Source organism: Micromys minutus (assembly GCF_963924665.1).
Source record: "Micromys minutus genome assembly, chromosome: X".
NCBI classification, from domain to species: Eukaryota; Metazoa; Chordata; class Mammalia; order Rodentia; family Muridae; genus Micromys; species Micromys minutus.
This window is the reverse complement of record NC_137970.1, coordinates 46980727-46993513: the sequence shown is the minus strand read 5'-3', so window position 1 is coordinate 46993513 and position 12787 is coordinate 46980727. Positions and strand designations below refer to the sequence as shown.

The 12787-nt window shown below is 46.5% G+C and overlaps 1 protein-coding gene across 7 annotated transcripts in view; it reads right to left on the bottom strand.

The window, feature by feature from the left end:
* Window positions 1-756: 756 nt before the first annotated feature.
* The window catches only part of DLG3 (discs large MAGUK scaffold protein 3), a gene marked incomplete at its 5' end in the record, with an annotated part of 49222 nt that continues 37191 nt past the window's right edge, over window positions 757-12787 (bottom strand). For 3 of the 7 annotated variants that reach the window (XM_080911031.1, XM_080911032.1, XM_080911037.1), the window contains 10 exons: window positions 757-1367; window positions 2362-2453; window positions 2728-2837; window positions 3684-3856; window positions 4380-4481; window positions 5038-5088; window positions 6274-6315; window positions 9693-9792; window positions 10573-10648; window positions 11133-11309. In XM_080911031.1, the coding sequence (XP_080767157.1) occupies window positions 1261-1367; window positions 2362-2453; window positions 2728-2837; window positions 3684-3856; window positions 4380-4481; window positions 5038-5088; window positions 6274-6315; window positions 9693-9792; window positions 10573-10648; window positions 11133-11309 (1030 nt within the window). In that variant the 3' untranslated portion in view covers window positions 757-1260. Of the gene's footprint in view, window positions 1368-2361; window positions 2454-2727; window positions 2838-3683; window positions 3857-4379; window positions 4482-5037; window positions 5089-6273; window positions 6316-7937; window positions 7984-9692; window positions 9793-10572; window positions 10649-11132; window positions 11310-12787 lie in introns of all 7 variants that reach the window. The other 4 variants (XM_080911033.1, XM_080911034.1, XM_080911035.1 and 1 more) reach the window with 2 other exon arrangements.

Sequence of the window (12787 nt, the reverse complement as noted above, 5' to 3'; positions counted from 1 at the left end):
TATGCCTGTCAGTGGCCCCATGAAGGAACCCCTAGCTAAGTCCAGCATGGTAACTCTGAGCCCCAGCTTGTCCTCTCTGCCCTCACCAGCCCCTGCTTTCCCTCTGTTGACTGGATGGCCAGGCCTAAGTTACTGCTTTATCCTAGGCCTGGCTCCTTCCGAACCTCACAAGCCTTTAGAACACTGGCAAATAGGATTCTACGCATTCACTTAAATAGTAAAAGTAAAATTTGGAATAATGAAAAGGCTGACACAGTAGCACAACATGGTTTTGGTTTAACAGCAGCTTAAAAATGAACAAAAAGGAAACCTCTCATGCAGACACATCAGGCGGCATAAAACAATAGGCAATTTCATCCGGAGCATCATTAGCCATTCATTCTCTCTTTCTGCACAGGAATGACTGCCCTGCAGGGGCAGCAACTGCTCTCAGTCAAGTCTCCAATCTCAAGCTCCCAGCCAAAGCCCCTTCTCTTATGCTGTAGGTTGGCCCCACACGGAGCAAACCTTCACTCTGAAGAGAATGACCAAATTTGAGTGCTTTGGTATAGCACTTACTACCGTTGTCAACCCCTTCCCAACCAGGTGGAACATAGGATGTCATCTGATTGGAATATGAAAATTAAAGCATTTCTCTAATAACATAGTACCATTGATGGACGTCTCCATAGATTTTTCTAGTCCCAATGTATATGAATATATATATATATTATAGAAGAGTGTATAATATATATATATAATAATTTCTATATATTTTATATAAATTACATATATATATCTATATATAAATAAGATACTTTCTGTAGCTGTTACGTTGCACCGTTCAGAGCTGCAAGCCAGCAGTACAGGGTAGAAATGCCCAGGAGCACCTCATCACGTGGGCTGTTCGCTCACTTTCCAAGCTGTGCAGTTGTCCAGAGTCTGTCTTTCCATCAGTCCTCCTCTCTTCTCTGCGCTTCTGCTGGGTGTTTATGAGAACAACAACTCTGATGGGTTTGCACCTGTGCTAGCGCGGGAAAGGTCCATGCAGGAATGGGCACGGTCACATGATGAGTGATGGCATCATCCCAAAAAATAAACCAAAACCAAACAACATTTTTTAAAAAAGAACAGGACTAGAAAACTCAATTTTTGACATTTCTAAAAAGGGGGACAAGAACAGTAGTCATTTGTTCTCCCCGTGGGGACAGGAATGAAGAGGAAGGAGGGAAGAGGGACTTGATTTCTTCTGTTCACAAGAGAATGGTTGGAGGGGATTCTTCAGAGTTTTTCAGGGGATGGGACCCAAATGTAGTGCCCAGACTGGTCCTCAATGATTTGTTTGATTTTGTTATAAATCTCTTCCAGTGAGTCACCCTGTACAATGGCTAAAGTGAAGAGAGAACAAAGTAAATTACCACTGTGGTCCTTATTAGTGCCCCCAAGCTCCGCCCATCCTGCTTCTAGTAACGACCCTCCTATGATGTTCTCAGGGTGTGATGGACACATACAGAAGCATGGGGTCTGGCTTCTTGAATTATCTGCCTAGGGTTCAGAGCAGAAGTATAGCTGGCTAGGTGCCTAGAGCCCAGAGCTGGACATCAACTGCTGGAGTCAGTGAGACAGGCAGTGTGTTGATTATAAAGACGCTTATTGAGTACCCACTGCGTGCCAGACACGGAAGCTCCCACTGCTTTTGCCGTGGGCTGGCAGCCTATAATCTAAAGCGGTTTCACTCAGATTTGGAAAATCCCAGTTACCCAGGGGAAGAGCAGAAAGCCACAATTTCTGGCAAGAGGCAGAGTTCCTAGGGGCCATCACATCTGCTGTGTCAGGTCAGCCCAGCAAACAAGGACATACATATGGATGACAAAAGATTCCAAAGACCCATGGTATGTAAATAATTTCTGAATTCTGTACTTGGCTAACCCAATGTTATGAGTTTGTATTTACTCACTACCAGCCTGCTCGTGTATACCTAGTTCTGTATTTTAGAGAATCTTCCCCACTTTTAGAATTGGTCATGAAGTGCACACATGCAGACTGACCCACAACTTAAACACCACACTAAGAAACCACCAACAGACATTTATCAACACCAAAGCATGTAAGGCAAAAACATTCAGGAGAAGAGCACAGAGGGAGGAGACAAAGGAACCTGCAATCTCACAGAACACGCAAACAGATTAAACAAAGGAACCAGCAAAAGCTGTGCCTGGGAGTGGCTTGTACTAGAACCTAGCTAACTGGTGGCTGATAGGAAACCTCAGTGCCTGAGGAAAGGTCTGTGTTCAATGACTACAAAGCTCCCTGGGCATTTCAGCTCTGTCTAAGTCTCCCTGAGCCACTGTCTGGCCTGCCCAGAGGACTTCGGATTCTTACCTGTAAAGTATTCTCCAAATTCTTGCTCCAGTTTCATGGCTTTGTCATAGATCTTATTTGCTTGTTCATACGTCTGCCGTCGGTTCATTTCCCTGCCAAAGACACAGAGCAATCCATTTCCAAGGGAGATCCTATGTCTTAACACAACAAAATGTTCTAGGTTCCCCGAAAATCTGCTAAACAGCCACCTTAAAGTAGACCCTGGCTAACTTCCTCCTCAAAACCTACAAGTAGTCTAAAATCCCAACTGGGAAGGAGGCGTGTGCCTAGGCCCCCAAACAGGAGGAGCAGGTATTCAGAGACAGTTTCAGCCCTGCCCAGCAAATCTATATTCTTCCAGGGTCACTGAGTCCTGTGGACACTTACATGAGTGCTTCAATGGACTTGGGCTTGATGAAAATGGCAATGGGGTAAAGTTGTGCTTGCTGCAGTCTCTTTATAGCGTTGCCGGAGACATCTAAGATGCAGTGCTTGCCCTGAAAAAGTAGAGCTCAGCCAGTCAAACATCGGCCTGAGAAGAACCCAGACACACACACATCCTAGAGGTCCTGAAAAATTCCCAGAAGTGCCTTGTTTCTGTGATGGTTGTTTTGGATTGTTAAGGAGATCAAGTTAAGGCTCAGGTTAAGAGCACTGGCTGCTCTTCCAGATGACTGGGGTTCAATCCCTAGCAAACACATGGTAGTGAACAACTGTCTGTAACTCCAATTCTAGGGGATACGACACCCACACACCAACATATATACAGGGAATAATACCAAAGCACATGGAATAAAAGTATTTTTTAAAGTACCACCTTACAGATTAGTGAAGCTCTCTGCAAGGGCCTTCCCAGAAAAGGTTAACTAAGGGGAAAAACTGACTGAATATAGGTAGCACCATCCCATGGCTTTGGAAACTCAGATAAAACAAAGGAGAAAACTAGGAAAGCTCCCCACACAAGATTCTCTTTGCTTCCTGCTAAGCAGGTAACCAGGTCAGCATTACTGTGCCCACACTAGCACAGGCGAAAACCTCTGAAACCATGAGCCAAAAATCAATCTTTCCTTGAAGTTGTTTTGTCACAGTGACAAGAAAACTGATGAACACAGCATCTACAACCCAGAAGACGCCAGTGCTCCCTAGGGGCCTTCCTCCCAGGTGGCTGATATATCAGTGAACGTTATACACCAGAGACATATGCCACAACTGAGGGCTGGGCACATGGAGAGACTAGCTTTGCTCAGCAGTGTGGGAAAGGTGTGAATGCAAGTGGATATGAGGCCTGAACACTTGTCTTCTCTGCGGCTCAGTGGCAGCCAGACCACCTCCTCTTTGCTTACCCTCTCTGCAACTGCCCGCACAGACTGGATGCTGGTCCCATAGAGATTATCATTGAACTGGCCAGCCTCAATGAACTTGTTGTCCTGAATATCCTTCTCCATCTGTTCCCGGGAAACCACAAAGTGGTAATCCTGTCCATCTACCTCATTATCACGCCGAGGCCGGGTGGTATCTAAAAGGAAGAAAAAAGGAAGGAAATGTGTCCCCAAAGGCAATGATCTGGGCTATTAAAAGCCGCCTTCATCCTTTCTCACAGGAAGGACACAAGTCTACTCCAGTATTTTTCAGATGAATGAGAAAAACACTTGGAAAGATTTTGTCAGGCCTATTTCCTCTTCCAAACTCCAGACATTATACGTAGGGTCCTTGAGGGCAATGTGGACCAAAAAGGTAGGGCCTCCCATGACATGGCTGATGGAGGATGCAATACTTGGCACAGGAGTTAGGAATCCCAAAAACTGATACCTCAAACCACTGCGCCACAGGAAATAAAACCAGAACAATGATGGGCCTCTCCATTTATAAAATTAATCCTGACCATCACCACCCAAACTTTAACTCCATAGCATCAAGCAGCCAAATTGGATACCAACCCTACCAATACCACTCACTTCCAGGAGGTTCCAAATGGCCCTGATCCTAGACACTTCCCAGAGTACCAAACCTCACTCATCTGGGTCTGCCCGTGCTCTTACGTGGCACGCAGGATCCAAACTTATGTGGGAACTCAGAGATGAGGTCATCATTGACTCGGTCCTTCATTGGGCCCAAGATGATCACAGGCCTGGCATAGTGAACTGGGGAGGGAGAGCACAAGACAATGAACAGAGGTCCCACAGGACAACCTGCCCTGCCTCTGAGGACAGAGGCTCTGTGGCCACCACTCAGACAAGGCAAAACAACTAAGGCTATTCTCTGGCTTTTAATTAAAGGCTTCAAATGGCCTTTAAATTGGACATTCTAAAGTCTCAGGCAAGTCGGAAATCAGAAGCATCTCCATTTCCAACAGTTTCAGGAGCAATTTCCACACAGACTCTAGCTACTAAGCAAGGTTCTTGCAAAGAAGATGCGCAGGGAAGGACACAGGTCCTTTGCCTGTGCAGCAACTGCCTCTGCTGAAACAGGCCTTCCCCTGCTTTCCTGATATCCACCTGCCATTTGGAAGGCATCCTAGCAGTGGGCAAAAGTATCACAAGAGGTGTGTGCACCACGGCATCCACCCAGTGATTCTAGGGAGGAGCCAAGAGCTGGATGTGCCAAGTCTCCTCCTACCCTGCCCCAAAGCTACCCTCTTTACTAAGCCCGTGACCAGCAGACTGGCACAAAAGCAAGACTCTCAGAGGGGGGGCTTACTTTCTTGTCGTGTCACTGGCTCATATGACAAAATAGCATCCTCTTGTCCTTCTGCAAAAAGGGAAACACGTTAGCACTTTATGATCTGATGGCTGTGTACTGCATTTACCACACCCCACACCCACCACAGTCTCACTTTCTGTTGGCAAGGCTAAGAAGCCATTCACCAGCCTTGGGCTGGGCTGTTTTCATTCAGTGAAATATTGCCCAATTATGGGGCAAGGCCCGGAAGTCAAGTCTCCACCAAACCACCCCAAGCTCTAGGGATTCACTTCTTATAGGTAATAGTTGTTAGTTATATTCAGTAGCCCCTTGTTCTGAGAAGAATCACAGAGAAGCTCCAACTGGTTGAAACATACTCGCACAGCCACTTTACCTGAGTCCAGACACTTAGACCAACCTCCCAAGTTATGGCCTAATGTTGCCCCTTTTAAGATCTATTTGTTTACCAACCTCGCATCTCTAAGAAGCATCTAGGAAACTGGTGCACATCTGAGCTAAGGTCCCAGTATCCTTTAAAATCAATACTGAACCTGCTCTCTGCTCTTGGTGGACCCCCGTGTGACCAGGCAATGATGAGGTCCTCCTAAAAAAGTCACCATTCCCAATCAAGCTGACACCAATCCTAGGGAAGGCAGCAAGAGCTGCAGGAGCCACAGGACACTTGCTCCAGGCCTCCCTCTGAGCCTGAGACTCCTGAGGGAGTGTTTAAGACCAATAGTCACTGCAGCTCTTCAAAGGCCAATGTTCCCAGAGCTTGAGATTTGAGCTATGGTTTCAATGCTGTAGTCATAGGAGCTCTCAAGGCATTTGGGGCAATTCCTTTCCTGACTATGTCACCCAGCCAGAAGTTAAGGTAGTCCTAGGAACCCCAAAAGGCAGATGGAAGGCAGAAGTCATTTTACTTTTGGTCTCTGAGCAAATCTGTCTAGCTGATAGTCTCAGCAGCCTACATGCCCATGGCAGGGACCAGATCACTGGCTTATCCTCCCCAGTACTCCAGGGATGGTTTCAAACCAGGTCCTAGCTAGAGCTGTAGGGTTTATTCTCTCTTGAGTCTACAAATTCCATCCATCCCACAAGGTGAATGAGCCTGTCACAGCATCTCCGGGGGCTCAAAGTATACATGGCTAAAAGGAGCAGCAGCCTCTGAGCAGCAATGGTAGCAGTGAACACTGGAATGATGATGGGAGACATGGGGGAGCTACAGGACATGGGGGTATGACACACACTTACTGGAACTGCTTTCGCTGTCACTGGTGTTGGATGTCACTCCCTCTGCAAGCCAACAAAAAAGAGACTCCAATTCAGAACACACCACTAAGAGGTCACATGCAGCACAAACTCAAAATGCGCCAGGAGTGAGACAGCGAGCTGCCAACCAAGTAAGGCCACAGGAGGCCTGCCATATCCAGGCCACCAACTGGGAAGCACAGCTCTAATCCTGATATTCTGGCCTCCTCCTCCATGTCCCCAGAGCCCACTCAGTTTACCAAATCCCTCCATAGGCGCTAGAAGCCTTATTTCCTTTCATAGCATTTTCTCCTTCTGAATCAAGCCAGCTGATTTGGATGGTTTCCAAATCCTGTCTCAGAACTCATCTCCTAAGGCTAATGGGCAGGAAGGAAATGAATAAGGAACAGTCAAAGAGAAAAGCCCAGGCATGCTGCTGCTCACACATTTTCCCCCTAGACAGAGCCACCAAAGGTACAGAATTGTGTGACAGTCTCCAACTTAGAGGCTCATCACTGGTAAATGTAAGTCACCAGGACCACTACTCTGAACTTTGGTGCTACCCACAACCCTCCTTCAACCAATGCTGAGGAGAACTTGGCTTCAACAGCGAGGGGGATGCACCTCGATCCACCACAAGACACATGTCAAATACACAAAAACAACCAGCCAGCAAGACTATGTGGAAGACATACCCCTCCCATCACAGGCAGTTGGGACCTGCCTATCTTGGAGTGTAGGTGGAGAAAGCTCAAGCAAAGAGTTGCATTCACAGGAGGCACAGACATTAGCAGCCCTCTCAAAGGAACAGCAGGCAAATGGAAATGAGACACAGACACACCAAACTATGAAGAGATGCTGCTCGTTTCAGCCAGGACCATTATATGCTGTGTGCACCTCCCCAAGGACTTGCTGGGTTGTCTGTCACACGTGGCTAGCCCCTGGGTTCCCCCTAAGGACAAAGTTCTATGTCTTTTCCCTTTATCCTTTATTGAGGGACCAAATATATATGGACAGAGCCTACCTGGAAGGCTGTCCTCTGGATTTGCAGTGAGTAGGGACAACTGGTAAGGGGCCTTCACCTAGGTTCCCCTACTTCCCACTCTAATTGTTTCCAAATGGAGATGTCGGTCAGAGCTTTTCTGGGATAAAAATCACTCAGCAGTACAGGCCAGCTTGGCTTCTTAGAGATGTTCTATGGACAGCTGGCCTTGTGGCAACATGTGAACTCCTGAGGCTGCTCAGATGTGGAGTTTGTTCACCCTGTTCCCGGCTAAAAGAACTAGTAAAACTGTGGTTCCCAAGCTCAACTCTTTGGTATAGGGTTACTTGGGAGAAGATTCAACCAGCATGCTCCACAGGAAGCTCCAGGTAGCTCCACATCAGCTGAGTACTCACCCTGAGACCCAGCTGACTTCTATGGGGACGCTAAGCTCGTACCCCACTGCCCAGAGGTATAGAAAGTATGCAGACAGGAATATTAGAGCTTTGTTAGAATACCAGGGGCCATTTGGAACCACAGATTTCCTCCTGCCATGGGAAAGGGTCTCACAAACACTCCCCTCCCTCACCCTTCCCTTTCACCCATGTCCCCTACATCCCTACCCCCACCCCAAGAGCTCCATTCATGCCACAAATACAGTTAATGGTGTGTAAGTTTGACTTACTCAGGTTCTTTGCTCCATAATAATCGTCACTTAACCCAGGGAAGTCCTGATTTCACAGACAACAGGGACAGAAAGGGTAAGGGAAGGGGAGGGAGGGGAGGAAAGGAGAAAACCAGGGAAAAGAGAAAAAACAGAGAAAAAACAACGAAGGGAAGGAAGAATACAGAGGCAGTTGAGCATTAGTGATAGGAGTATGAAATCCAATGAAGACTTAGAACTACAGTGAGGTGAAGACATCTGCCGAAGAAAGAATATCCCATGTCAGGTAAGATGTCTGGCAGTATGCTATTCACTTGTGGCCAGAAGGCCTTGGAGTAGAAAGGCTTTCTGAGGTAGTCTACAGCCCACAGGCCCATAGCACATGACAGACAACACTCCAAGACTTAAAAGTACCTTCTTTGACCAATTGTGTAATTATAGAGGCCAGGTCTCTGCTTTTTCCCTAGAACACATCTCCCATTGGTACATGAAAGAGACACGTCTATATGCCAAGTCTGCAGACAGAATTATCATCGTCCTTTGAGCTTTTCCCCATACTATACCTTAGTATGTCCAAACCCTTCATAGAAAATTTCTATGTGGTATGATACACAGAGCTTCCCTAAGCTTTGTTTCTGGAGAATAGGTACCAGAAAGTTGTAACCCAATGGATACCCCTAACTGGCTAGGTTATTAAATAGTGACATGTTCCAGGCTGGGCTCCTTGGAAAGGTTCAAGGCTAATCTAGTAAACTGTGGCAACATCATCTCAGATCTTTGTCTTAGGCTCCCATTTTTCTATCCCTTGTCACTGAGCATGCCTTGGACAGTAAGGCCTAGTCTTCATCTTTGTGAAGATACCTAATTCTATCAGGGTTACCCCAGGTGGCCACAACCCACAAATAGCATGACCATAAATCAGATGAGCCTACTAGGAGCCATTTTCTACCAAACTAGTCAGTTTCCTGTCAGACCCCATAGCCCTAGATGACAAGATTGCTCCATGAAAGATGGAGGAGTGATTGGTAAATGAGACATTTACAATTTACAATTTCACAATGATATGAATGAGAACCTACTGTACAAACTTGACCTGGTGTTTCAGATCATTATCAGAGCAACTTGTTTCTGAGGCATGTGGTAGAGTCAGGGGATTAAGTAGGATTGAACTGATTCCTAATGCAGCCCAGTGTTGTAGCCTATTCTACCAAATCAGCTTTGTGTTTCTCAATAAATCTTTATTTAGATAACTGGTTCTGCAGGTGCCCTGACATAATAGGAAGCCTGCTGTGGATCACATGGGCAACCTGTGTTTACACATACATGAGCATTCCAGAAGCAGGCCAGCTTTAGGGATCTGAGGAGAGAGAGGCTCTTCTCTTAACATGTATGAATGAAATTAAGGGGGAAAAAACACAAGAGGGGAGAGTCAGGGGAGCAACACTTAGTCCCTTGAACTTGAAAAAAATCATTTTCTAATCCTGACACTAGCTGAATACCATTCCTTATCACAATAGCTCAGCTCTGTTTCACACTTCCAACATAGGTGCCTGGGATATCCTTGGAGCCTCCAACACTCCAATCTAAGTGAGGAGCTGGGCAAATAAGCTCGAACCTCTCTCTGTACAGGCCAAGTTCTATCCTGTCTACAAATAAGTGGGCGTATGCACACAAGTGCTTGGGCGGCCACCAACTCCTTCTAAGGTAGGGGCAACTAAGGACAAGAAGGCAGGTTGCAAACAGTCTGCTCGCTCTCTGGACTCTGCTGCTACTTACGTTCCTGCATGCTGTTCTCCTGGGCCATGTTTTCTTTGCTCTTGTAAAATGGAAACTTTCGAGAGAGGCGAAAACTCTTTTTACGTTTCGTTTTGATCGACTGTGAAAGAACATGAAGATGGAGGTGGGGGGGAAGGACAGAAGGAGAAAAAAAAAACAACAATGGATTTTAAAGCATGCAAGAAAAACTAAAATGGAGACAATGATGAGCTAAATAAAAGAACATCTTTCACAAATGGAGTCTATGAGATTAAATGAAAGTTGATGTTAAGAGGAAAATTATGTTCACAGGAAAATGTAGAGATGTTAGATGCTCTACTCAGCCTAGCGTCACTCACTGACCTTCCTACAGAATAGTCATTGGTGGCTCCTAGACACAGCCCTAAGATGCCACTGACACACAGTCATCTACTCCATGCCTCTCTTCCCTCTATTGCTTTACAAGTTCTTTGTCCTTTGCTTCAAAACTCAAAAGGAGATGTGTGATGGCGAGTCCCCTTGCCCTATATGCTGTCTGAAGGCAAGCAGATGCTCTGGGCTGACACTGGAAAGATGGAGTGGTAACAACAGGATCTCCACAGCTCTGGCAGGGTCTGCTGCCAGAAGACAACCAGGAGTGGTTTCATCTTCCCCACCAAGTCAGCCAGCTCTACCCCTCCCAGAGCCAGTCACCCAATAGCAGGGCCACACACTAACTGTGGGCTTTCAGGGCTCCTGCAGCTTGCTAAAAAGCAGGCCATTTCCTAGCAGGACAGAGCCAGTCCTTGAATAACAACCTTTCATGTGTCCCAGTTCTCTTGTATATTAACCCAAACTCCAAGCCTCTCACCCTTTCCACACTCTGGCTGACTGCCTTGGGAGGGTGGGGGTCCCCACTTACCCGATTAGACTCAATCATCCCTGTCCTGGCATGGAATTTCACAGTTTTCAATCGAGCTCGCTCTTTCTTTTCAACCCTGTTTGGGAGTCAAGAAGACTAGTTACTGCCAGCACAGGTCTCAGCAATGGGCTGTGGCAGGCACAACAACCACACTGGCTCATTTAGTGACTACCATGTCCCAAGTACTGACTCTATTCCAAAAGGCCTAACAAGGCATGCACAGGGCTCTCAAGTAACTCGCAGTATGACAGGCAAGCGAAGACAAACACAAGGACTGGTGTGCTGGGGCACTACTGAGTCCTACTACTCAGAGGGCAGAGGCAGCGAGAATGCAGCACGTTTAAGGCCAGTCTAGGCTACAAAGGACGTTCCAGTCTAGCCTATGCTACAGAGTGAGAATTGTCTCATAAAACAAAGCAACAAAAAGGTGGGAAGACAAGGAGGAAGGGGAGGAGGGAGAAAGATGGAGGAAAAAGAGGGAGGGGAGAGAGAGACAGAGACACAAACAGAGACAGATAACAAAACCAGGAAAAGCAAGCTTAAAAACCCTGACTGCTCACCTCTTTTTACTAGGGATCACACCAATCTGTTCACTCTCTCCATGTGGAGTCACCAGCCTTGCTTGCCACCACTCATCATCAGAGGCGTTAATGACATGTAGAATGTCACCATAAGAGAAACTGAGTCCCTGGCTTGGTAGGCAGCTGTCACGTGTCCGATCATAATCAAACAGGGCCCTGAAACAGACATAAAAAGTGAAGAGAGATCATCCCACTCCTGAATTCTAGGAGACTGGCAACCAGATAGGATATCAAAAGAGAGCCAACCTAATAGCACAGTACATAGGAAGAGACTGTGTGAGACGGCACCCCGTTTCAGGCCCTACTACACACACACACACACACACACACACACACACACACACACACACACACACACAACATCTCCTTTTCAAAGAAACGGCCTATTCCCCACCCATTAGGGAAATTCTTCCACAAAGCCCATCTCCTCCAAGCTTCTAGACACACAGTATCAGCCAAAAGGAGACCTGTTCCACTGCCTATGCTCCACCCTAAAATGCAGTGGGATATGAAAGAGGAGGAGATTTGGAAGCAAATGTAAACCAAAGCTCCAAAATTCAGGTCCTAGTGAAGCTAGTCTACCATGTACCACCAGACTTCCTGCTCAGGGAAAAAGCACACCTAAAGAAATCTAATCATCTCATCCCATGCTAACTAAGTGTGTGGAGTCAGCACAAATAGGTGCTATTTCTGCATATGTATGTGTGTTAGAGAGTATGTAATATGTGTGCTGATACCCATAGAGCCCAGAAGAGGGCGCAGAATCTCTTGCAGCTGCAGAAACAGGTGGTTGTCACCTGCCCACCTTGGATGCTGAAAACTAATCTCAGCTCCTCTGGAAGAGCAGTCAATGCTCTTAACTGTTGGGTTACCTCTCTACCCCTCCACACACACACACACCCTCCTCCTCCCCTCCTTTTTTGATAGGGTCTGACTATGTAGCTCTGGCTGTCCTGGAACTCACTATGTAGACCAGGCTGGCCTCAAACTCACAAGGATTGACTTCCTCTGCCTCGCCAGTGCTAGAATTAAAGGTATGTTCCACCATGCCTGGTTCTCTCATTCTTCTTTAACAGTGCACACGGGTCAGGGGACTTTACTTTCATCCCAGTTGTCTCACTTAGCAGGAAGCTACAAGCCCAAAATACCATATCTCCATGTGTACAAGCCCAGATGAAAGACAGGGTGTATAAACAACCCTCTTGAGACTTGGTGCTGAGGCAACTTGAAGATGAAAAGATCCAAGCTCGAACAAAAAGCTCTTTACTTCACAATGCATGCACTCCTAGCAATAAGGGCAGGGGCAGAGGCCAGCAGATAAAGCATTTGGTCTACAAGGTCTTTTCCAAGCTCTATGTGACAGGAGCAATGCATTTGAAATGAATTGAGTTCCATGCAACCTAACACAAGGCAGGCATCTGTCAGCTGTTCTACAAAGACCAACAAGCTTGAGCAATGTAATTCTAACTGATGAGCAAAACAAAATGGCATTAGGAGTTCCAAAACTGAAGTAGAAGAGCAGAATTTGTATTAAGCACACATTAGTTTGGAAGTTTGGAGAGGGAAATAGAAAGATGGCAAAATGAATCAGGAATTGGGTGTAATGATACAGGCTGTAGTAAAGGCAGAAAGAT